The sequence below is a fragment of the Gambusia affinis genome, linkage group LG19 (genome assembly GCF_019740435.1).
Source record: "Gambusia affinis linkage group LG19, SWU_Gaff_1.0, whole genome shotgun sequence".
NCBI classification, from domain to species: Eukaryota; Metazoa; Chordata; class Actinopteri; order Cyprinodontiformes; family Poeciliidae; genus Gambusia; species Gambusia affinis.
This window is the reverse complement of record NC_057886.1, coordinates 10,143,393-10,168,957: the sequence shown is the minus strand read 5'-3', so window position 1 is coordinate 10,168,957 and position 25,565 is coordinate 10,143,393. Positions and strand designations below refer to the sequence as shown.

General features: G+C 37.6%; 3 protein-coding genes across 4 annotated transcripts in view; 1 reads left to right on the top strand and 2 right to left on the bottom strand.

Annotated features, from left to right (window-relative positions):
• Window positions 1-12,658, bottom strand: part of LOC122822405 (protein phosphatase 1 regulatory subunit 29) — a 75,821-nt gene extending 63,163 nt beyond the window's left edge. Inside the window, exons 1-2 of the mRNA XM_044101048.1 lie at window positions 12,535-12,658; window positions 4,832-4,960 (exon numbers count right to left, since the gene is read on the bottom strand). The gene's annotated coding sequence lies outside the window, so the exon portion shown is untranslated. The remainder of the gene's footprint in view (window positions 1-4,831; window positions 4,961-12,534) is intronic.
• Window positions 12,659-14,550: 1,892 nt separating this feature from the next.
• gtf2f1 (general transcription factor IIF, polypeptide 1) lies at window positions 14,551-19,802 on the top strand. 2 transcript variants are annotated; one of them, XM_044101046.1, is made up of 14 exons: window positions 14,551-14,704; window positions 15,125-15,191; window positions 15,397-15,443; window positions 15,606-15,678; window positions 15,806-15,999; window positions 16,242-16,412; window positions 16,531-16,736; window positions 16,838-16,988; window positions 18,038-18,093; window positions 18,223-18,354; window positions 18,446-18,516; window positions 18,760-18,901; window positions 19,031-19,169; window positions 19,324-19,802. In XM_044101046.1, exons 2-14 carry the CDS (start codon window positions 15,180-15,182, stop codon window positions 19,526-19,528), a joined length of 1,599 nt encoding a protein of 532 aa, XP_043956981.1. In that variant the 5' UTR covers window positions 14,551-14,704; window positions 15,125-15,179; the 3' UTR covers window positions 19,529-19,802. The 2 variants fall into 2 exon arrangements, with proteins under 2 accessions (XP_043956981.1, XP_043956980.1); XM_044101045.1 differs by having other exon boundaries at window positions 18,446-18,525.
• A 724-nt stretch (window positions 19,803-20,526) lies between these two features.
• On the bottom strand, window positions 20,527-22,812 carry alkbh7 (alkB homolog 7). The gene is made up of 4 exons (XM_044101047.1): window positions 22,398-22,812; window positions 21,228-21,401; window positions 21,026-21,150; window positions 20,527-20,932 (listed from the first exon to the last, which is right to left on the bottom strand). Exons 1-4 carry the CDS (start codon window positions 22,665-22,667, stop codon window positions 20,812-20,814), a joined length of 690 nt encoding a protein of 229 aa, XP_043956982.1. The 5' UTR covers window positions 22,668-22,812; the 3' UTR covers window positions 20,527-20,811.
• Between the last annotated feature and the right edge of the window lie 2,753 nt (window positions 22,813-25,565).

The following is a 25,565-nucleotide window of genomic DNA, read 5'->3' as shown; positions in this document are numbered from 1 at the left end:
AGTTTAAACTGAATATCCTTTTGTTAAATGATCCATTTATTCTTGTCACTCTTCAGTAAAGACCAGATTCATCCAAATTTGTTTGCATGACTGATGGAAACAGATGAAAACTCTTAAATAAGATGATAAGTTTGGCATGTAATTGTATAATCTACATTTGTTTTAATCCTCTTCACCACTTTATTTATCTATCTGATGTGTTTCCTGGTCTTCATGATTCTACTTGTACTCTAATCTTCTCTTACAAACCCCTAAAGTCTTTAAAGATCAGCTTTACCTATGACTAGATGACACATAAGTGGAACCAACTTACTAATTATCTAACTTCTAAAGGCAATTCATTGTCCTGGATTATATTTAGTGATATCAATTAAAAAACAGGCAAAGCAGAAGCACCCACAACAATTCAGGATTTTTTTTATCTTTAAAACAATGGTTCACAGCACTTTATGTTAGTCATCTTGTCAATTTCTGCTGGAGTGTTTCAGTAGTGGCTTCAATGATTCACCTTACAAAACTGTGCATTTGTAACAACTGAGTATGTTATTAAATGTGAAAAAGAATTACCTGTGACAATATGCCTGCCATCTAGTTTCTATTCTGAAATTAATGAGTAACATGTTTTCTTCATCATTTTTATGTACTGTTTCATCTTCTTATTTGTTCTGCTACACAGCAGTTACGACCATAAGAAAACTATCCGAGCCATACAAATGAGTCAAGATTATATGCTGTATTTTTTTGCTACATCTATATAATCTGACCTGCCAGGCATTTGCTGTCACAGCATTTTAGCTCAGCTACCATACCGTTACAGAGCAAGCATCTTTTTTAACTTAACTGTAAGCAGAATTAATTAGGTCAGTCCTCCCTAACTTTTGCTGGTTTCAAAGCAAGGATATCAAGCTGTTTTATTGCTTTCAGCCAATGCATTGGACATGTCTGCAGTGGCATGTATTCCCAATCATCTTGTTCAAGAACCAGTTCCTTACAGGTATGCTGGTGTATATCCTCATTTTGCTCATGAAATTTAGCAGCATCATATTTGATTATTTTCACACAAACATAAAGAAGTAAGAAAATTGCATTTTCAGGCTCATACCAGTGCAGCATTCATCACTTCTTCAGATTATCGCCCACAGACAGAACTATGGATTTCCAAAATTATTTCTCACGCTGCTTAATAGAATTCTGATAAAGAGAAGATTACATAGTGGTTTGGTTTGGTAGGTGGTGGTTATTTCACTTTCATCCAGGCCTGTTCCTCCATACTGATTACCTCTCCCTCTTTTTTTCACCCTGGTACAGCTCTGATATGTGATTGCAATTGATTGGAGACTGCTCATCATTCCTCCAGGGACGACATCAAGAGGCATGGTAAAATGAAAGGAGCGGGTGGGTGGAGAACAAGACTATGTGTGGAAGCTAAACGGGTGCAATAAAATAGCAAAATAAAGTTGGAAGGGTGTCCCTTTTGCATTTAAAGTGGGTGTCTCCAGGGATCACTCTGGACAAACTGCACCTTAGATGTCATGGGTGAAAACAGGTAAGCGATTCATTATTGACTGGAGCAAAAGCTAATTTACAACATCTTATAAAAAGGGAATCCACTTACTAAGCAAACTGATATCCCCCTTTGTCATTTTAAGAGAATCAGATGAAGCACTTATTAAGTATTGATCACACAGACTAAATAAGTGTCCGAACTTTTGAACCTTGTGCACAAAGCTCACACGAAACAACCAGAAACTAGACTCTTTCTCTCTGTATTGTTTTGTTTCTCCAATGAACATATGTCTATTCTCCAAGAAAATTATGCTCAGAGTTAGCTGAGGGAATTGTCCTACACTTTTCCTGTGCTAACAAAAAAAGAAAAAAGAAAAGACAAGTTAATCTCATCAGAGAGTCATGGCATCACCCACCGCTCCTCTTAAAGCAGTATTTGACAAGTAATTCTTGTTGGAGGAAAAACAGCCAAGATGGTTTTCAAAGCAGCGCTCTGTTCATTAGTTTTGTTTGCATCACAAAGTATAAGTGTATCACGTAAGAGCTTGTTGGTTTGCCAAAATGTTCTCCTTATCCCATCTAAATTCTGGATACAGAACAAAATGTCAAACTGAGTTCAGAACAGGCCATTAGTAAATATTTCCCATATGGCAACAGTGTAATCGTCCTGGTTCTCTTCCCATGCTATCTGTTTGTGCACAATGCCAAGATCTGATGTCGGTGAATGGTATAAATTTCTGTATCAACCCATGATTAGATTATTTTTTTCACAGACGCTTTTCAGCTGCAGACTGAAAAGCATCATACATCTGTATGGTCTCTGAATTTTGTAATAACAGCTTAATCAATTCAAACATTATGAATGGCATTTCTATTGAGGAGCCAAATAAAAGTCGGCTCCTGGCTCATGTTGCAAAAAGAGCCTTGAACCATTCAAGGAAGGAATCTACTAGACCCATGATGATTTGCTGTTTTTCTATGCTTCAATAGCTCACAATGTTTTTTTGGTGCAATTTATTTCTCTAGTTAGCTACACATATTCACCTAGCAATCCATGCATTGTAAAGAAAAAAGCATTCACAGCAGGTCACATTTTTTAGATTGGATGATCACATGCCAATCGTTGGCCCCTACACCGGTGGACTTTGGCTTTGCAGCCAGTGCAAGTAACAGATTGTGATGGTGTATTTTGATATCTTTCCATTGGAATCTGCATAACTTTTTCAGCAATTTGGGCTAACATAGCTTGCCTGTTAGATCAGACCACATAGACCAGCCTTATTTCTCCCCACTTATCAATGAGCCCCAAACAACCATGACAGTAACATGTTGCCCATTCACATCTGTTCTTTCCTTGGACCACATTTGAAAGAAACTAACCACTGAAAACGGGAGAAACTCCATGAGAACTACAGTTTTTGGAGATGCCATAATCTGGCCATCTAGCTATCATAATGTGGTACAGTTCTCTACTCTTGCCCATTTTTAATCTCCAACTTTGAAGACAAAATCAATTGCTACTGAAGTGTACTAGAGATTGTCTATAAATATGCGCCTCTGCAAGATGTATAAGTGAAGACTCAAGTACACTAGCTTAGATAAATAAAGAAGGCTTTTATTGCAAACAAACCGATGGTTGCTGACAGCCACAAGCAACAAAAATGGAAGGAACAAAACCAATTAGAGTTCCCTTAAATGTTACAGTCACTCAGCCTCTTAAAGGGGTGTAGGGCACACAGCAATAGATTCCAATATTTGGAAATGTTACGTAAAGCCCCAACGTCAGGCTTTTATCACCAATCAGCCATGTAGTACTGACCACTAAGTGAGACCCATCAATAAAACAATTCTTTAACAGGGCTTGAGTTCCAATGTTTAATTTGCTGCTGGGGTTTATTTTGTAATTAATTGAAATGACTTGAATATTCTACTCAAAAACATTTCCAGGGAACAATTACGCTCTACCCAGGTGAAAATGTTATACTTGAACAATGTACACAGTCTGTACAACGATATTATAACTGGAACAATGAAAATGTCTACTGTTTTTTGCAACACTAGGAAAAACTGGTGCTAATCAGTTTTGAATAACAATAGTTAGATCATGTTTAATATTCATGTTGTTGTTTTATATATATATATATATATATATATATATATATATATATATATATATATATATATATATATATATATATATATATATATATATATATATATATATATATATGAATACCATGAAAGCAGGGTATTCTTACTTTTTTCTTAAAGCCCATGCCTACTTGGATCATGGAAGTCTGCACATTTAGACTCCATGACCCACAGAAATTCCATCTGATCTGCACACACTCTGTCCACTACCTTCTGCATTTTAAGACTCAAAACTTGTTATAAAGTGAATGATGCACAGGGATTTTACTGCCCATGACGATACAGACAATAGATTTCCAAGTGTTTTGTCTCTGTTGCTACGCATATTCTCGTGCCTGGCTGTCCACAGTGTGTGGGCGTACAAATCTGTGTGGTCCATCGGTCAGCAGTTGGACACTGTTGCCGCTGCTGGTATGAGAGCTCTTCCTCTCTATCTCTCTCACTCTCGCTCTCACTTAAACACATAATCAGAGCCACACATTCAATAACTCATGCATGCTGGAGAACTAAAGGTGGCTTCCGCCTAAGCCCTCGCTGCAGGTGAAGTGAGCCGCTTTTCTGTCGTGCGACTGAGTAGTCAATACTGCTGGAAATCCGACCATTTAACCCAGAATAAAAAAAAAGAAAAAGCAAGAACACACACACACACACGCAGCAGCGGCGCGCATGCATCACCAGCTTTATCCCCTGCGTGATTCCTCCCTCGATACTAAATCCCCTCTCTCTCGCACATCTGTCCATGGCGCGTATCCTGCCCGGCCGTCCTATCTCTGCAGAATCCAACCTGGCTTCATGTGACACTTTAAATCTGTGACACAGATTGAATCACTTTTGGCGTGCGTTTCAACCCGATAGAAAAAAAAAGCGTATTGTAAAAAATATAAAATGAAATCTGGGCACCTTAATAGGTTATTCTGACAAGTCTTCTACAAAGCACCAACAGGGAAAATAAAAAGCAGGCGTTTTAATGCCATCGTAAATTTAGCTCAGTGAGGTTCTGTTGCACCAAGAAGGTTGGAGTCTGTGAGGGCAGGTGCGTTCTCGCCCCGCCGTCTCTTTTATATCGGTGCATATGAAATATCGGAGCATGACTGTTCTTTAAGATAAATAAATAAATAAATAAATAAATAACTACATGTTGCAAAAATGAAAGCAAACATATTTTGCACAGTACCTTCACTTATTTCCCCGTCAGACGCTGCGTTCAGTGGCTGGAGCAGAAAGGATGAGATTTTTTTTCTTTCTCTCCCCTCTTTCTCTCTAAGCAACGTCGCAGGCTCAGCACCACGGCGGGAGAGGATGACTGAGAGAGGGAGAGCAACAGAGTAAGAGAGAGGCAGTTGGAGAGGGAGGGAGGATGCATAGACCTCTGCGTAGTGTAACAGTTTAATGCGGTGAGCTTTGCTTTCTGTTTGAGTAGCAGCAAATTTACAGTACATTGGTCTTTTATTCACAGATTTGGTGCTATAGGCAATGAATGATAGGTGAATTTAGCATCTACTGGATATATGATCAGGACACTGCATGCAGGAGGTGGCTATGCTGCACATCAATGATTCTATCAACTTGACAGCAAACATTACACTGAGATTTCACGTGTTTTAAAAAAGCAACAAACGCACCCACCTACACAAGCTTGATTGTGTAGGTGGGTGTTAAGCTTGATTGGCATGTGGAGCAAAAACGTATGCTGAAGAACTGCTATTAATTAATTTTTTATATTATTCATAAATGTTTTTTTATTAAATTATTTCAATTTTTAAAAAAAGGTGAATGTACATTTGAAATATTCACAGAGTGACCCATTTCCAGTCATTTCGATAATTATGGCTTACAGCTAATTAGAAAGTCAGGATCTGTGAAAATCCGAGTGTTACATAAGACCAAATTAAAAAAGGATTTTCTAATACAGCGGTATTGCCCTACTGAAAAATAATGTCCTTGTGCTGCACACTATATGCACTCAATACTTCAAGGTCACTGCTCCTTTTACATGGATTACTGCATCAGTGCAAAGTGCCATGGAGGGGATCAACTTGTGTTGCTACTGAGGTGTTAAGGAAACAATGGCTGCTGCTTAGATAGCGGCCTTCAGCTTATCTCCATTCTCGGTTCTGTTGTCTCCACCTAGTGCCGGTACTCTACGGGGCCTTGGTCTGGACAGTTTGCTGGCCAATCAAACACAATGATACCATGGTCAATAAACCATGTAATGGCACTTTTGGCAGTGTGCACATGCAGCAAGTCCTGTCCAAAAATGAATTCAGCTTCCCCATAAATTAGCTTTGCTTTACAACTGTTTGCTGTTGTAACCCCTACTGATTTTTTTTTTTGAGTAAAATGTTTAAAAACAAGTTCTCCTCATGTATGACAGTGACAGCTGACACTCAGTCTGTCAAATCAACAGTTTTCACCATGATTGTTTGTTGAATGGTTTTAACAGTAGTTTTCTATTAGAAATCATTTTATTGGCCCTATGTGACATTTTACTTCCCAGAGAAACAAAATTTTAATGGATTTCAAAAAAGCCTTCTAATTTACTTCTTGACAGATATTGACTACTAAACATTTTAACATGCATGCTAAAGGCAACTTCTCTCTGCAGAGTTTGCATCATGTTTCACGGTGAGATAGAGCCAGTTCAAGATGTTTAAGGCCCACAGGCAGAATTTTGTAAATGTGTTCACTTCTGTCTAAGTCTGTTGTCCACCTGCCACCACTGCCCCTCTGGCATCGCTTTCACATTATCCACCCTTGATCGTTTTTGCATTTTGTCTTCACAACAGCTCATTGTAAAGACGACTAGTAAGCCAGAAATGAATTCCAAAAGAGATGAAAATTAAAATTAGGTTCTGTTAAAAGGTCATTAGCAGTAGTTATCTTAGCTGCAGTTTATTATTTGATTTTATTTTGTATCAACGAATTTGCTTTTTCTTGGAGGCTGAGGCTAGCTGCAAATTATAGCTAAGTAAAATGGTCTTCTACCAACAAATGTGGTCTCAAACAATGTGTTGCATTTTCACAACCAACACATTTTCTAACATATCTAATAAAATTTCAAGTACTGCTTGATCCCACTGGCAATTTGAGGCCCCAAATATCCTCACTTACTGCACTTGTCCTGTTTGAATATTTTCCAAAGCCTTCAACACACTCACAGAAAATCCATTTTCTTTTGTGCTCAAGTACACAAGAACAAAGAAAGATTGTTAAATACTGTCCATTTGACTTTATAGGTGAGATCATGTTCTGTTTAGCCTGACCAATTCAGATGGAGTCGACTAGAATTGACTGCAAGTTTTATGAAGTGAAGCAAAAGTGTAAGAAAGAAATGTTCTCAAGGTGATTAACACTCAACACACATAATGTCTTTATGGTTTAACAATGCAATCATAAAAACAAGCACAATAAATTTCTAGCATCATAATCTTGTTGTGGGAGACAAAAGAAGCATCAATGGTTTCCAAAGCTGTTTTGAAAACCTACATTAATAGGTTTTATGCCTATTAGTATAGGCATAAAACATTGATTGGAAGCTATCTCTTTTCTTGTGAGCAATTGTCATTGACACCAAGCAATCTAATTAACCGTTTTCTCAAGTGTGTTTTCCACATTCTTTTCAGGCTGAGGATTCACTATAAATCTTCCATATTGGATTTTAAAACTAACTGGTCTAAATTGGGATTTTAAAGGGTTTTTTTTATGTTTCCTTCCATTGCATTTAACACACCCTTGAAGAAGTTTTGAAAACCCAAAGTTATGGCTCTAATTAAAATGGGACTCTCCAGTGACCTCATCGGTATTATAAGCTTAAGAAGCCAGTTTAAATTAAAACATTAGTTGTTTTTGCAGTTGTTATTGAAGCTGCTGTATCTGTCGCTATTTACATATTTACAGAAGTATTTCAATTATTAGTAAACACATTTGGTGCAGCTTTGGTCAACTCTGTTAAAGGGGATTTAAAGGCTACAACTGTGTAAATTCAGCGTCTGAATTCCTTCCAAGTTTACCATCTAGTAATAATAAACACATGTAAAGACATAAAGTAAACACAAAGCACGTACAATCTGGTACGATGTTACTCTTGCAGAAGAGAGAATTGTATAAATGTCAAAACATTTAATGTATTGTAGAACGGGACTTGTGCCTGGTTTGTTGGGAGTTTTTATGTTTTGTAGCATCTTAACTTAATGCCAGCTAAATAGAAAAATAGAGATGGTGGCCTTTTTGACAAACTGGACCTTGTGGATTTCACCTATCAAAGGGAGACAAAGATTGATGTTTTCTATTTTCTGTAAACGTAAACAATCTGACCTTGTGCAGCTTCCATATCAAGGTTCCACACTTTGGTTTCAGAATGGTCCCTGTGGTACAACAGTGAGATAACTGTGCAATGGGGCAGGAGCAGTGGGTCCTTTTTTCAGCACTTGCTGTCCACAAAAGCATTATTTGTTCATTTTCTTGTTTATGTTAGTTCATAGTGGACAGAGATAGTAGTAATACAGCAGTTTTTACTACATGGCAAGCATGAAGCTATACGAGGTGCAGAGTCGGGGATGTAGTTGCTTTAAAGACCTGGCTGGATGGATATTCACAGTTGGAAGGTGTCAAAGGTTGGGTGGAGAAGGACTCCTGCTGCATCTTAATTGGAGTTAGTTCAATGGAGCAGTAGTCACTGAGGAGTAGGTACAAAAGGTGAAGAGTGAAGGAATACATGGGAGCAGGTAGGAGACTAACTGTGGTTATATAAAAGCCAGGCTTGAAGATTCTTAAAAATGGTAAATATAGGAGGATATTTGCTCATGTTATTCATATGAGACTGTTCAAAGTTTATCCTGGTAGCCATCTTATATACAGCCTATGTGCCATGATACAACATGTCATTTCACTAGTTCACTGACACCATTTTCCATGTAAATTTTCATGCTGGCAAAAACATGACTAAATTCACCCATCACAATTGATGCGCTTCAAATTAAACAATTTCTGCTGCTGTCTTGTTGCATTATGATCTGCATCCTGCTGCTTTCATTTGTCCCCATGGAGGATTTCATTTGCTGAATACAGGTCTCACAAGTGAGAGCCGCAGCTTTCTGAATCATTTTTGAAAGGTCAACTGTGGACATCCTCAGATCTAATGTTGCATTAAAATGGCCTCTCTGTGTGCAATTGTTACATTATTACACACACACTGGATTTCCAGGATAGCAGGGGCAGAAAGGTTCCTGGTGCAATATTGAAACGTGTGAGTGTGTTTGTGTTCATCCTTTGTCTAGAGAGACTCCAGGAGGTGATTCATGATTTTGAAAAAAAAAATATGAAAAACAAGAAATCCTTTCACGCTAGGAAGTTTTGGAAGTGTGTCGGTGTGTGAAAACAAACACAGACCCACATACTTTCTTAGAGAGCCCAGGTTGGATGAGAACAGAAAAAACACAGTTGCTGTTTTGTTTTTTACTTTATGCCACATTTTTATTTCTTAGCTTTTAATTGATATTATAAGGCAAAAACAATGTGCAGCGACATGCGGTCAGGGGAGGCAGAACCTCAGCTGTGGCTCTGCCTCAGTTGCATTTAATTGGTATTATTAGGCAGAAATGTGCAGTGACATGTGGTCAGAGCCTCACCTGCCATCATGGGAAAATAATATATAATAATAAAATAATTTATATTGGTATTTTCACCCTGTGATTTGTACCATAAAGTACTTATTTTTCATTTAGCTTAACCAATTCTGATATTTTTTTCTTCAGAATTGCTGAATTTTCGCATTTTCCCCATTCAAATACTCAAAAGTGCAGCCGGTGAGGCAGCAGCAAGCTGAGCCTCACCTGGGTTTATGCAACCTCTCACTAACTGCACTGACTGCCATTCTATGAGAGCATGTTCCTCCTTTCTGTACGTCGCCAAAAACAAAAAATGTCTAAAAAACATTTAATGTATGAACTGATTTTCCATAACTATTAGCATGTAAAGTGTTTTTTGTCACCAAGTGTGTGTAACGTGTTTTGTGTGCTGAGGACCGATCATAAACGGCAGAGAACAGATTCGAGGTGAGGCAGGCAATTCTCTTGCCTCATGACAGGGGGCGCTCATTCTTTGAATTTTCAAAAAAAGAACATTTTTGGATTTTTTTTTTTTCATTTTTTTCAGCTGTGGAGTTGTAACAGCAACTCATACACATTGGGATGATTATCTCTGGAATAAAGGAAAATACTGATACTAATGTATGAAATGAATCAATACAGAACTGTAAACTGCTTGCAAAAATAATAAAAAAAGAAATGCAACTCCATATTTCCTTTTCAATGCTCTACAGTGTGTGTTCCTCAGCAGCTTGTGAATTAAGATGAAGGAAACTCCAGATATAACACAAGGAGAGGCACATGTTTTGCATGCGTGAACAGTGTAAGAATAGTCCTTCCTGTTTCACATGAATGAATCTATTGAAATTTTGGTTAGACCTGATTAACAAACATCCCCTACTCGTTACTGACTTGCTTGCTTATTTTGTTTTTCCATTGTGTTTTTCTTAAATTTTTTTGTTCTTTCTTGTCCATCTCACTATGCAAGTCTTGTTCCAAACACATGCAACTATTTGAAGGCTCATTAACTCTCTTTGTCAATCTTTGCCTCTTTTAACGGATAATAATTTGCTCCACAGCATCCTGTGTTTCTCAGACTCTTATTAATATTTTCTCATTATCATTCCCAGTGGTGGCTAGCAATATCACAATAGCTTGTCTAGGCTTGATGGTTAAGAAATAACTAATTTATTGTTGAGAGGCTTTGCGGTGATGTGCGTTAACAGACTTAATTTATGTTCCAGTGAAAGCAAAACTGAACTCAGAGGCAAAAAACTAAGAAAACAAAACATCCCATTGATGATAGTTTCCATTTCTTTTTTCCATGTGCTTTTTGGACCAAATGTGATCGTTATGATATGCAAGCTAAAGATTAAAATCATATCTTTGAATTTCCATTAGCGAATTTCCAAGACTGCATTTCACAGCTAAATCATTAGACAAGAAAAAACACCAAACTGTGGAGTGATGGACGAGGACAGGAGGGGAAGAATGTGTTTCCTGATTCAACTTCCTTTTAATCTATTAAAGACCTTCCTTCACCTAACTTTACCTCTATCTAATTAAAGTCAGCAATTTAATTAAATCTGTCCTGTGACAACCAGCTTTTTTTCTTCAGTTTTTTGTTCAAGGTACTCACATAAAAATTCTTAATAACGGTATCCAGATGCACGTTTTATGAAAAAACTGTGTTGCAAGCCAATATAAAAAAAAAGGAAAATATTATCACTCTGGCTTTTATAAGATTTTTTTTTAAAATGGCAAGAATGTTCCATTAAAATATGTTTCTCTTGGTTTAAAGTAATTTCCCCCAAGTGGTCAAATAGTTCTTCACTAATTTAAACACACTGAAAAAAGAGAACAGTTGCCACAACTTAAAAAAAGATTCAATAAGTAACAAGTAATCAAAATATGTTTATCCGAGTAAGTATGAGGTCTATGAATGTTAAGTGAACATAAATAAATGAAGTTTGATTATCTTCATTTGATTACATGTAACTAAAAAACTCAGTTTTTAAGTTGTCCACCTTCTTCACTGGGTCAGCCACACACAGCTGAATGAATCTTCATCAGTGCCAAATGGGAACATATGCAGAACGTTGTACTGAATGATAATATTATTAGGTCATTTCTCTGACACAGCCACAAGAAATACAGACAAATACGCAACAGTATTACAGAAGTATATCATCTGATGAGGTACTGAAACACCCTAGTGCAACATTATTGTTTTGATTACACCGCTTTGAATTTCATCACATTATTAGAGTAACTCACAATACAGGTGAGAGGCAGGGACCGAAGAAAGAAAGAAACGCAGACCTACTGGGCACGCTCTAAAAATTATTCTTACATTTAGTGTGTGCTTCAGACTGCAGAGAAGATTTACTGGAATAATTATAGCAAGACAGGATGGTTTCCTGTCAGAGGCGGAGGACAACAACTGTCACTGTGCACACAGAGTGAGGAATAATCACTCAGACTTGCAACTGACCAGACTGGTTTCATAAAACTCTGTCAAGCTTCTAAGATCGGTGGACACAGAGCCAAGCCGTCTGCCATAACTTTTGGGACGAGCTGAGCGAAAATTTCATGTAGACGGAAGGAGGATGTTTTCTAATTGTTTGTCTCTCCTGTTCTGTTGTTAGGTAATAAAATAATATTTGCACATTTATTAACAACTAACTGAAACAGACAAAAAGTTATCTTCTATAACTATAGCATTATGTGTTGCAGCTGCTTGTCAGTGGCCTGTGTCAGTTTGTCACTCATAAGCCGGTGTAATAATAAAACAAGCCCAAAGTTTCAGGCTTTCACGTTGGCGATCTGGACTTCACCTCTGGTCCGGCAAGCTTCCCGACGCTCCTGACCTTTGGCTGATATCTACGTGATCCGACAAACTCTGACATGCAGCCAACATTTTCCCCCTCAGATTGCAGGATTGTTTACCAGACGAGGTATCGCAGCTGACTGGCCTCACGACTCGAGCGCTCCGAGTGTGTTTCCATGGCAACCGCGTATAGTATGGAGAAGAGGTGCAAAGAGTGTGAGAGGGGCGAGAGACAATGAAGCTTTAGCTCTGTAATATCTTGTTATTTGGCTCCGTGCTCCCATTATCTTCTCTACAGGTAGCTGCAGCTTAACTATTACTTTAAAGTAACAGAAGCTTGTTTTTGGAATAGACTTTAAAAGTAGTCTTGGTGTTAATACTACCACTATGGCTACATTCTCAGTTCATTAAAATAATCGCCTTTTACAAACTCAGCTTGACAAAAGTGTCCACATTACTTACGTTGCTCTCCTGCAGAAAGGTTACCTGCTGCCTCAGTTTCAAGTCTTTTAAAGCCTCAGATAAATTGTCCTCAGTGATAGCACTGATTTAGCAACAGTCATCTCACTATTAACGCTGACCAGTGTTAAGACCTGGCTCAATGACCGTGACAAAACCACCCCACTGAGACGTTGATGATTTATTTGGTACACTGAGTCCTTCACATTGCACCAACACAAAGTACAAAATCTGCTTGTACTTTGTGTTGGTCTATCACAGGGTTGACCACTGGGAGGTGGAAGAGGACCTCATTATATAATGTAATATATTATAGCAAGTCATCCTAACATAATACAATTAAGTCAAGTTGCTCCATAAAAACCAATATAGAGTTCAAAGAGTATGAATAATTTGTAAGGCACTGCAAACTGAAGCTGTCCTTCAACTTTTTCTTTTTAAACTACAGGAATCTTTGCTATTAACAAAAGTAAAACACTTCTGAGTTTAGGATGCTTTTGGAAATGCATCATAAATAAACCAGTTTGACTCAGCGCTTGAGATACAAACATGATTATGGAAGAAGGTAGCAAGTGAGAATTTGAGTGAACAACATGACTGTTTGCTCAGTGTCATTAAATTCAGCGATGATGCAGTCTGCACCCAGGCAACTGGAACACTGAGTTCTCATCAGTCCTCGAAGCTGCACGGCATCAAACATCAATTAGTAACAGCAAATCAAATGCATTAACTTTTTGTCACACACTCACATTTGCATGCAAACGTAACATTGACTAGATGTTTTTAATTAAAAGCAGGCAACCTAGATTAAAATCTGCTTTTCTAAATATAGACTACCATTTAAATAAATGTGCAAATACATAATCTGATGTGTAAATTTTATTCAGATTGCTTACATAATAAATACACATGAGCATGTGAAAAAAAAGAACTATGGGTTATAAAAAAAGATTAATATGTAAATAAACTTTACAAGCTCAAAGAAATTGCAACAGAATCGGTGATGTGAGTTTTTATTTACTGTGTAAGACGTAATACATGATGACCATTTGCACTGTATACTGGTTCTATTTGGCAACAAATTAGCTTGAAACCAGCAAGTACACATATGCATTATGTCCAATTTCTTCTTTTTTCTTAACCTTAATTGCCATTCTGAGCGAGACTGCAATTATACTACGTGGTCTTTGGACTGTCAGCAACATCTTGTGGCAGATAAGGGAAACTACAAAACATCAAGAGGCACTTTTAATGATAATATCGGCAGATAATAATGGAAATACTGCCCTTCTGCAAAGATTAAATTATATTTAAAAGAATTTTAATAATTCAATCTGAAGTTCAGACGTCTCAAAGTTCAGCGATGAGATCTGTGTGACAAATATCAGTAATTCTGACGGTTTTTTAATTTATTTTATTAATAAATGCTTAGGTTTCTGTTGCCTTAAAAATTGAATATAAGTTGTAACCATTTTTAAAGTTTTCATGCCGTTTAAAATTCTTTAGAATTAGAATAAAGGCAGTTATTATGTCTAAAACAAATTATCATAAAATGTTTGTGCATTTGTTCTGAGCCCCTCTGAGTCAATACTTCGTAGAATTTAAATTTTCTGCAATTACAGCTGCATTTTTGGGGGATCTTGTAGTCACTTTAACCCTTAAAATTTGCCATGTTCTTGGATTTATGTCTAACCGTGCCATTGTTACATGCGGAAATCTATAATCAGAACCATCCCATCCTCGAACAGATTTTCATCCTGTATTCCACTGTTTTTCACTGAAAAACTGGAAATATGTTGTGTAAACGCGGTGGTTAAGAGAGGACGTTTAAGAAGCGATAAATTTGGTGAAGTTAATGTTCGGTTTATTGAGCAAATTGGTAACAAGATTCATGTCAATAGAATTCCTGACATTTTATTCGAATGACTGATTTAAAAGCACAAAATACTATGAACAAAAATATTGACCTTTGGTTAACTTTGCAGCACTTACCGTTGACGCTGTGACGGGGTTTTAGTTCGGAACCATTTGTGGCTAGTTGTTTCTAGCCGTCCTCATAAACGGAACACAATACACCTAGTTGATCGGCACAGTGTTGCACCACTTATCAAGATGTTCAATTTAATGTCCTAAAGCTTTGTATAACTCAAGTTATCTTTTTCTACACGGATAGGTGAGTGAGTTGGAACCACAATGATAGTAATTACGGCAAAGTTAAGGGCAGTACGCAGCAAATAGCATCACAGTTTTGGTTAACCAGCAAGTGCTAATTGTGTTAGCATCTTTTGCTAACAGTGAAGCCTTTTTATTTTTTGCAGGGTTAGGATTTATAGTATTTCGTACTGTTATTCATTTCTGCTGTATTGTTAAGTTTGATTTAATGTGGATTATAAAATTTGATAACTTGCTTGTCATATAATAATATTGCTTCTTTCGTAGCTTTAGTAACATTAAGCTTCAATTGGTATTTTTATACCAAATCATTTGGGTCAAGAAAAAGTTACAGTAGTATTGAGATTCTTGTCTTATTTTCGTCTAGAAGTAACTATTCCATGCTCATATCAGTGTTTTAAATTTTGGTTTTGTTATTTAGTGTATTGCATTGGACTGAATCAGCTCTTCATAAACCCAGCAGGAGATCACTGGCCATGACGTCACTGGTAAGTAGTGACTTTTCTTGGAAAATGCAAATTTACATTTCTTTTTCTTTGTACCACTTTGACATATGCAGTTCCTTCTAAGAACATGTCACAACTCTTAAAGTCTAAATGAAAAACACTTGAACATACTTCGGCTTGGACAGCTCCTGAGTTACAATATGGGCAATGACATGGTTTTAGACACATCCCTCTGTTTATTTTACAGGGTGGAAGCAGTTCCTCAACCACAGAGTACACTGTGAGAGTCCCCAAGTAAGTAACAAACAATTGTAGTGAAAGCATGTATCTGTATAACTCGAGTTATCGTTTGGGGATAATTCGAGTAAGATTTACCTTCATCTAATAATAATTTTCTCTGACCCAGAGAAAAATGGGACTGACTATATTTTGTTTTCATCTTTGTTTTTCCTATAGAAGCACCACCAAAAAGTACAATATAATGGCTTTTAACGCAGGGGATAGAGTCAACTGTTCAAGCTGGACACAGGTGAGCTTTCATATCTTAAAAAAAAAAAAAAAAAATCAAGAAACCAGAATATTAGAATGATGAGAAATTGCAATATATCTCCAATGTGAGTTTGTAATGTTATGCTTCCCTTTCTCTTTCTTCCCAGGCACGTATGGAAAGAGACATGAGTGCTCGGCGAATATATGGGGAGGAGGAGACACCGGAGAGTGGCGCAGGTAGCGAGTTTGGCAAAAAACAGCGAGAGGAATCTCGGCGAAAAAAGTTTGGAATTGTTACCCGAGAGTTCAAAGTGGAGGATCAGCCATGGATCCTGAAGGTCAATGGCAAAGCTGGCAAGAGGTTAGAAAACAGATTACTTTTCTTTAGGATTTAAGAAGTTAAAATGCTTAGCAATTTTTCAAAGTGTCTTTTTTTTTTATTTTTATTTTTTTATCTTGATCTTGTCACAATGTATTTTTTCTAAAACATGTGAGATGTATTTCTGCACCAATTATGTGTCTCTAGTGGAGTTTTTCTAATGTTTTATAGTTTTCAACCTGTTTTTTGTTTTACTCCTGTTTTTTTTATTTTATTTTTATCAGGTTTAAGGGTATAAAGAAAGGTGGAGTTACAGAAAATGCATCCTACTACATTTTTACCCAGTGTCCAGATGGAGCTTTTGAAGCCTTTCCTGTTCATGGGTGGTATAACTTTACACAGCAGGCAAAGCATCGGACGTTAACCGCTGAAGAAGCCGAAGAAGAGTGGGGCAGGTACGTGAATGAATGAATGACTTGAAATCGAAAGTTAAAAGCATTTTTAAAAAGTACATAAATAAATGTATACTTGCATGAAAAACCATGTAAGTTGCATGTTTCTGTCCTTTTACAGGCGGAACAAGGTGGTAAACCACTTCAGCATTATGCTTCAGAGACGACTTCGGGAGCAGGAGCGTGGTGATGACGATGAAGACGAGACAGAAAAGGGTGGGAAGAAGAAAAAGAAGGGGGGCCGTAAGGGTGGCGACCTTCTCATACACGACCTAGATGAGGACCTTGAGATGAGCAGTGATGACAGTGACAGCAGCATGGGAGAAGGTAGGGAACACATTGTAAACCCTCATATTTATCAGTATTCTGTCTGTTTAATCAGATTGTTGAACCTGTTTTCTATTTTTTTGGGCTCTCTCATGTAACAGATGGAGAAAGCAAGGCAAAGACGAAAAAAGCTACAGGAAAAGGGAAATCAAAGAAGAAGAAGCAAAAGAACAATGATAAGGAGGCCCTTGAAGACAGCGATGATGGAGACTATGAGGGCCAGGAAGTGGATTATATGTCAGAGGAAAGCAGGTCAGATCACTAAGATTCCCTTTATTTGCCTTCCCAGCAGCACTGATCACAAACAAGACTCATGTCAGATGACACATTTCTGAGATCGCCTCCTGGTGGCAGAAAAAAGCACCAAGCCACTTTGAAATGTTTATTTGGCAAGATGACACATGGCACAAATACAGAGCAGACAAGAAACCACCATTCTAGACTTCATGATAGCAAAAACTAAATAAAACTAGAAAATGTATGCACAATATATCACAGATATATCCTTATAACAAAATCACAGCAATATGCATATCAGATGTGCAATAATATTTGCCAATATTGCATGTTAAAAAACACCAAAACTGCTAACTTTTATTAATCATACTGTCTAATAACAAAGTAAAATAAATAAATCAATGTCTGGACTTTTTTATGGGTCCAACCCATATTAATGTTTTGTCTGGAGAACTGGTCAGAGGCTCCATCGATGACCTCTTACTGTAGAACCAACTACAGTAAGAGGTAGTTGATTTAAGCATTTTTTTTATACCTTTTTCTGTCCTTATGACTCTTTCTCCTTCTCATTCTCCAACTGTGGTCCATATGCTGTCTTTCAGTGTACCTGCTTGGTTGCCAGCCAGTACCCAGAATGCACAGCTATTTCATGTCCTGCATTACTTCCCCACTGGGATACTTGCATTTGCTTTCACTGCATCTTTGACTGTCTGCAAACTTACTGAGAGAAATCAGTCTCAAAATAAACACTGCTCCCTGATATTTCTATTTAAAACACAGACAGGTTGGTCACTTATTTTACATTTTTTTAATTTAATTTCTGTTAGGTTTTTTTAATGTCCAACATTAATCAGTTGTTGATTCCAGGCCTAAATAAGCAGAAATATAATTAATCCCAGTTTTTTTTTTACATTGCCATGACTAATTTTACATCAGCATATTAATACTGATTGGAGCCTTTTCCTTATTCTGAAGCACCACTGTCACAACCATCATTGGTTGTTGGGATGAGTTTATTTTTTTTAAATAATTGTGCTAACATGTTCTTTTTTTGCCCCTATCAGCTCAGACGACGAGCCAACAAATGAAAAGCCATCCAAAGCAGAAGAGCATCCTAAAGGTAACCACTAATGATGGTGACAGAGTCACAAAAAGCCAAAGATCATGGATTCAATTAATGCATTTGATAATTAAAACTATGAATGGGAATTCCAATTAATTTTTTTTACTAAAATAATTAAACATGTAGGAATCGATGAGGCATCCGAGAGTGAGGAAGATAGTGAAGAGGAGAAACAGAATGAAGAAGAAGCTAAAGAGGAGGAAGACGAAGAGGAAGGGAAGAAAACCCCGGTCCAGATGGAAAAGAAGAAGAAAAAAGGTGAAATCCTGCAAGGATTTTTCTTGGAGGTTTTTGTAAGAGACATAAATATTGACAAATGTTGAGTGACATTGTCTTGTTTGTGTTGTAGACAGCAGTGGCGAATCAGACAGCTCCGACGACAGCGACATTGAAGGAGAGACTGCTTCTGCTTTGTTCATGGTAGCTAAAGTGTGTGTGGCAGAAAAACTGGTTATTAGTTTCCAAATCATTATCTACTGTTTGACTCAAATACTTATATTGAATATTGACAGTAACTTATCGACAGTGTGTAAGTGTTGCTGGAAGTATTTGGAGCTATTTTAAGCTTGCAGATGTGAATGTGTGAATTGTTTTATATTTATACTATTGTTACAGGTATACTTTAATTCTTATGAAATGTCTCTGTAACTTTTCTCCTCGCAGAAAAAGCGCACGCCTCCCAAGCGGCCTGGTGGACGCGGCTCTGCAGGCAGCTCCAGGACGGGTAGTCGTCCTGGGACGCCGTCCATAGATTCCGCCTCCACCTCCAGTACGCTGCGTGCTGCTGCCAGCAAACTAGAGCAAGGTGTGCCCTTGTAAATCAGCAAAAATGTCCAATGTCCAAACAAAATCTGCATTGAAAAGAGACGCATGACAGATATTTGGATGTCTATGTTAGTTTGCCTATGATGAAGACTGATTCATTTGTCATCAGGGAAGAGACAAATTCAGACTGGAGGTACTGACTCACCAGCAGCCAAAAGGCTCAAGATGGAGCCCAGCAGTCAGAGCCCTGTCCCCTCTGGGAAGAGCACACCTCAACCCCCATCTGGCAAATCCACTCCAAGCTCAAGGTATGACCTACTTTTAACACACAAAAAAATAGAGTTTCAGACCTGAAACAATCACTGACCTAATGCTAAATGTTAGGTACTAATGAATGAACTATTAATATTTATTCTTGGCTACATTGAAACCGATCACAATTTACAAAAATTCTCCTCACAGTGACGTGCAGCTGACTGAGGAAGCCGTGCGCCGCTACCTGATCCGTAAGCCGATGACCACCAAAGACTTGCTGAAGAAGTTCCAGACAAAGCGCACAGGTCTGAGCAGCGAGCAGACGGTCAACGTGCTCGCTCAGATCCTGAAGCGTCTCAATCCAGAGCGCAAGATGGTCAATGACAAAATGCACTTCTACCTCACAGAGTAAACAGCGGTAGGAATAATAACGAAACCATAGTAAATAAAGAAGTGTTTTTCCTGATCCCTGGACAGAAGGTGTAACAATCTTGTGCTTTCTTACACATGCTGCACCAGCTCTTATCAGCTGTGTGAGGAGTAGATTTGCTAAAATATTTTTGTTGAACTTTGTTCATGTAGATGTAATGTTTTAGTAAACACGTTTTCAATTGCAAGTAATTAGAAATTAGTCTATCCATTTTTTTTTTCTAAGTCAAGACTTTTATAATAAAATGTAAACTTAACTGGTTTGTCACTGTGATTTGTCGATACACATTGTCATTTGATTGTGTCATATAACGTCAAATATTTCTACAATACTATATAAAAGAATTAAATAATTAAATGGATAGGAATATATAAAATTATCAGTGTTAAAAGTCTACAGCTAGCATTTAAGCATATCAGATGAATGTGGTGTTTTTACAGCTGCAAAATATCAGGAATGTTTGTAATTAAATTAGTATTTCTGGAAATTGTGATATTAGTTGTGTAAAGTTTTTATGCAACTATACTACAATAAAGATGGTCAGATGTACATAACAGAGCTTAAGACATCCCACGTAAATGTCTGAAGATGTTCACACCAGTCCTGCATGTTTTAATTCACTTTTAAGAGTCCACATATTGCAGGACAATAAAAACACAATTTGCATTAAATATACAAAATAAGGAAATTATGAGTGGCAACATGCTTTAATATTGTTCCTACTTGTAGAGGTCAAGTGTCTCTGTTCTGTACTCTGGTTACGTTTTAACTTTAAATATTAGTTTGTTATAGTAAAATTACTATAATATTTGATGTTATAGTAATTTTATTTCTGAAATATTGTCAAGCACTGGTGGCATTGTTCAGTTCTCAGCCTGTAGTGCCCATATTATTTATATATTTATATAGATATGCATATATATATAAAGCTAATTTATTCACCGTTCAACCAAGTTATTTGAAAAAATAATACAGCTGGATTGAGGTCTTTCAACATTTATTGTTTTAAAACAATTACATTTTGGAAGAAACATTACTTTTAGATGGAGAGTTGTTTCAATACTTCCAAAAGAGTGTCTGTATTATACAGAAAGCGAAAAAACACATCAGAGTGATGGTATTATATAAATACAATCCAAAACCTTTCCATCAGTTTCATATCAACTTAGTCAAAGTAGGTTCTTTTGGTTTCGATATCCAGGTATAATCTGGTAAGATTTTTTTTAGCCAGTCTACATTATGCTGATATGCTAACAGAGAGCGCGTCAGCCTGGAAGGTTACGACAGATAACGGAGATCCGGCGCTGCCGCGGCACCCTGTGTCCGTTAAACACTGACTCTTCATCTTTAAGGATCTCATGAGTGAAGTCATATCTGGCCTGGTCCCTGTGCAAATATAAACAAAAATAAATGTAAAACTGTCCTTTAAACTTGGTATGTTGATACACAGGCAATTTCTAATACAAAAACCCATTGGACCTCAGTATGTAGAGGGAGCGACGAGTCAGCAACAGATCCAGCCATTCATTTGGCTCATTCTCCTTTACTAAACGCATGATGCTGTCAGATAAAAGACTCAAACCAGCAATGGTGCTGCCACAAAACTGAAGACACGAAGAGAAATAACTATTAAGAGATCCGCTCATAACAAAACATCACAACAATGTGATCAGAGAGGTACCTTGACGCTGTCGACGTGGGGCTTGATGTAGCCAGCTTTGTCCAAATCCAGAACGTGCACGGGCCCCAGAAAAGGAGCGCCCCGAGGAAACGCTACAGACCGGACACGGTTCAGGATCTCCTCACACGGCGGCGCCCACCTCAGACGCTCCGTCTCTCTGTAGCCATGAATTGCCTGAACGTGTACAAGGTAGCACAGTGCAAATGAATTTACAGTAAGTATCGAATAAATACGTGCTCTTAAGTCATTTTAACACTCGATGCTATCCATCTGTATTGTTATATATGTCACTAGCAAATGGGCAGCAACAATAACAGCTGAGTAAAAATGTATGGAGGATACATGCAAGATTTCACAGAATATATTTTGAAAAAGTTGGGGGATATATATACATGATTTTGCATAATATATTTTGAAAAAAAGCATTGGAAAAATTGCTGATTTAGAACTGAATAAGTTTCTTGGATTGATACATTTCAAGAAGCACTTATTTAGCCTATCAATTTCAACTTTAATTTTGACACACCAAAGACTTGTCTGCTTGCCGCTCGGTTTTTGAGGGGATCAATTCAGTCTATTTGAATAAACAACTAAAAACATTTGATCAGCAGTTTTAGAAAGCTCTAAAAGGCTGTTTGAAGTTTTATATTATGGGGTAATCAAATGCAACCGCTGTATAAACTAAATGCCCACCCTGCAAACTAATTTATTTACATCCTATACTAACGAAGACTCCTCCATACTCACCAAGTTGCACAGTAAAATCCTACATTAAGAAAATGCATGTGACTTGGTGATGGAGTGCCATTGAAGGGGCTAGCAAATGTATAAACCATAGGTTTTGCTTCGGAATACTTCCATAGCTGTGTTACTGTCATCTGTATTACTTGTGCAACCCTTTTTTTTCCCCTTCCACTCAATCTTCCAATAATGCTATCACTTTATGAACATTTAGCTTCTTTGACGATGAGCTTTTATGACTAACCGTCTTGTGGAGGGTGTCAACGACTGTCTGCTGGACAACTGTACAATCAGAAGTCTGCTTTTCAGTAGCTCTAAGTCATAACTAAAATAAATGATTGAAACTCTGTGTTTGATAAATCTATATATGTTTTATTGCTTGTGGTAAATTACTGTCATGTCCCTGCAATCCCTGTAAGCACGTCTTACATCGTCCCAGTGGTCGAACTCGTAGCGTTTCTTCCTCAGACCTGGCTCCAGCTCTTGCAGCAGGACAGCCTCCTCCTCCTCTGTGATGAAGCCCGGCCTCACCTCCACCTGAGAGCCCACAGTCTGTACCAGCTCCAGGCTTGACCCCACCATCACCTCATCTTGGAGCGATGACAATCCACCGCTGCTTATGGGGCTCGAACAGCACCGTCGGCAAAGGTAAACAGCTGGCTTTCGTGTGTGTTTCAGTGTCGTCAGCAACAATTTCATCCTCCCGTACTTGCTAAGTTAGCTAGTTTACCGCGAAGAACAGAACTGTTTACCTTCAGCAGCCCTTAGTGTCGCTTGTCAGGCGGTCGTGTGGGGCGCCATGATGGAGTCGCAATGCATTGTGGGGCATGTGGTCTTGCACTAGAAAACCTACAATAACTGAAGGACTTCTAGATTTGACCAAATAGAGGAAGCTATTTTAGGGTGTTCAACGTGGATTTATGTTCAAAATAAAAAAGGGGGATGTGTAGTCAGCGCTATTTTTCAGCAGACAAATAGCTCTGCTCTGCAATTCTGCGAGTTTGTATTTTATCGCCATGTTTTTTTGATTTTAGGTGAGTATGCTCTGCTTAACCACACACAAAACTTTTGAGTATGCGCTTCTCTTGTTTTGAGGCGTTCACGAAGTGGTACCAAATATGACAAGTTAACAGCATTATAAAAACCATTACGTCTTCTCCCGCTTATGCTGTAGTTCTTCTCTATGAACACTGGATGGAGACGAACACCGTTGACTGACCCATTTGGTTCTGTTTCAAAACATGATTAGCTTCTTCAGTAAAACTAAAAAAGCTGCAAGTCTACTTTGGAGGAAAATGTAAATGGATTACGAAGAAAGCCTGAATAATATGGCTACGTAAATGTGCTCATGTTTTAATGTGGTTTCAAGATTCAGTCTTCAAGAGTTCACTTTTGTCATAATATAATGAATCTGGAAACCTTAAAATAGTTTACCTATTTTTGTATAGATTTCCTGAGATTTGCCCATAAATTTAACTATTGCAACAGTTTGTAGAGAGTTTACAAAGGTTCAAAGTAATCTTGTTGTACAAATAAATAGTATTCACTTCTTTGGATGTTTTAAGGTTTTTGTTGCTTTAACAAATCAATCATGATCAATAAAATTAAGCTTATTGGCAAAACAATTTACAAAAAAAGAGCCAAAATAACAGCTTTAATGTTATATTAAAAACTGTTTTATACTAATTAATATTTAAATAATAATTGAAAAAATAAAATAAAATAAATAATTAAACATTTTTTAACATTCTTCTTCATAACATAAATATTCACCCTCTTTAAACTGACTGACCCAATTCAACAGAGGTCCAGCCAATTGGTGCTGGTAATCTGAAAATCAGTGGAATGGGGACCACCTGAGTGGAGTGACTGTGTCTGAAGTGATTGTAGCATAAAAGCAGCTGTGTCTGGAAGGTTAATTCTCTGGTTAGTTAGTGTTCCTGGCTATCATTACAGCATAAAGGAAAAAGGACACTCAGAGCGAATTAGAGAAAACATTATTGAAAAGTATAAGTCGGGGGATGGATACAAAAGAAAATCTCCAAGGCACTGAACATACCTGGAGTTCTGCTAAATCCCTCACCAAGACATAGAAGTGACATGGCTCATGTGTGAATCTGCCTCGATCAGGCCATCTTCACAAACTGAGTAATTGTGCAAGAACACCCATGAGAGCTGCTGTCCTACAGCTTCTCATCCAACACACTTCAATCAAATGACAGTCTTGTCACCAGAACTGAGTGTCTTGTCGATGAAAGAATTCAGTCATTTGGTTCAGGTGTGTTGGAGCGATATTTAGAAAAGCACTTTTGACCCGTGCTGTAGCTATGGCGTGAATTTCCCTGTCCGTCTGTTGTTCATGTGGTGTGGACCAAGCCTGCAGAGGTTTGCCTGGAAATCTGCCACTGGGTTGTGGAAGAGCGGGTTCAGCAGGGGCGGAGTGCTCTACATGCATACAGCCATTGAATTATTCAGCTTTATGAATCATTGAGTCATGCCACTCCTTTCTAGGCCCTCGCCTCAGAGCTACAGCCTCTCATCCTCAGAGTAGGTGAACATCTGAGAGGCAAAAAACAACAACAGAGAATTATGCAGATGTGTTTTACTTCCAGACTCAATGAATGGGCTGAAACCATCATTTTCAGTGACATGACATTTTATGTTCTCAAATAAAGCTGTTGAAAGTTGGTTCTCCTTTTTTTTTTTTAAGAAAGTTATTAAAGGTTAATTAGGTTTTACTTCAGGCCGAGAAGAAATGGCCCATTACTTTTTAACATTTGAATGCAAGTCTGCTTCTTCTCAGTTTCAAGATTTCAAAGAGGAGTTAAAACATCACCTGAAGCTATCTCTACATCATTTTGGAAATATGCCATCCGTAGATACATTGTATTACTGAAAGGACTGGGTGCATTGTAATAAAGTAATTTACAATGCCATTATATAAGGATGAGGGCACTACCAGGAAAAGTGGAGTGAAGTGCAGTGTAGAGAAATGAAACCCATTTATTCCAGAGCCATAAAGAGGTATGGATACTGAGACAATAAACATCTCATCCACCCTACCTTTTTCTGTATTCCAGTATGCACTGCCCAGATATTAGCAAATGCTTATCTTTTTTTCTAAACAGTAACAGGGATTTTGGTGACAGTCTGCATTCTTTTTACACTGCAGTTATAGTCCTTCATGTCACATTCTTTTTCTCATCTATAAACACCTTAAATGAAACACACCTAGTTTATTATCAGCTATATTTTATTCCCTGTAACCTCGAATGTTACTGCTCGTCAAAGGTTCTATAGCCTTAAAGTGAAAAAAAAAGAAAAAAACACATCAGCATTGTGGCTGTCTGGCAAAACCTCTTATCTCATTTTTTTTGTTTAATTTATGTGAAAATCACTACTATTGATCACCCATCACTTGTTTTGGGATGTTTTACTAACACATCTCTAAAGGAAAGTATCAAAAAAGGACATATTAAATTGTCCAAACGGTAAGAATTTACATTTAGAAGCAATTTGTTGGTGCAACTTTAGAGATGCACGGTTTCTGTGTTAACAGTTATGATTTTTATGTATATAGAGGTATTAAAATCACAT

Coding starts and splice junctions, on each gene's coding strand:
- gtf2f1 (XM_044101045.1), top strand. Junction 15,679..15,805: donor ACTGTTCAAGCTGGACACAG/GTGAGCTTTCAT, acceptor CTTTCTTCCCAG/GCACGTATGGAAAGAGACAT. Junction 18,526..18,759: donor CTTTGTTCATGGTAGCTAAA/GTGTGTGTGGCA, acceptor TTCTCCTCGCAG/AAAAAGCGCACGCCTCCCAA.
- alkbh7 (XM_044101047.1), bottom strand. CDS start 22,667: ATGAAATTGTTGCTGACGACACTGAAACACACACGAAAGCCAGCTGTT. Junction 21,402..22,397: donor AGTTCGACCACTGGGACGAT/GTAAGACGTGCT, acceptor GTACACGTTCAG/GCAATTCATGGCTACAGAGA. Junction 20,933..21,025: donor CGCTCCCTCTACATACTGAG/GTCCAATGGGTT, acceptor ATATTTGCACAG/GGACCAGGCCAGATATGACT.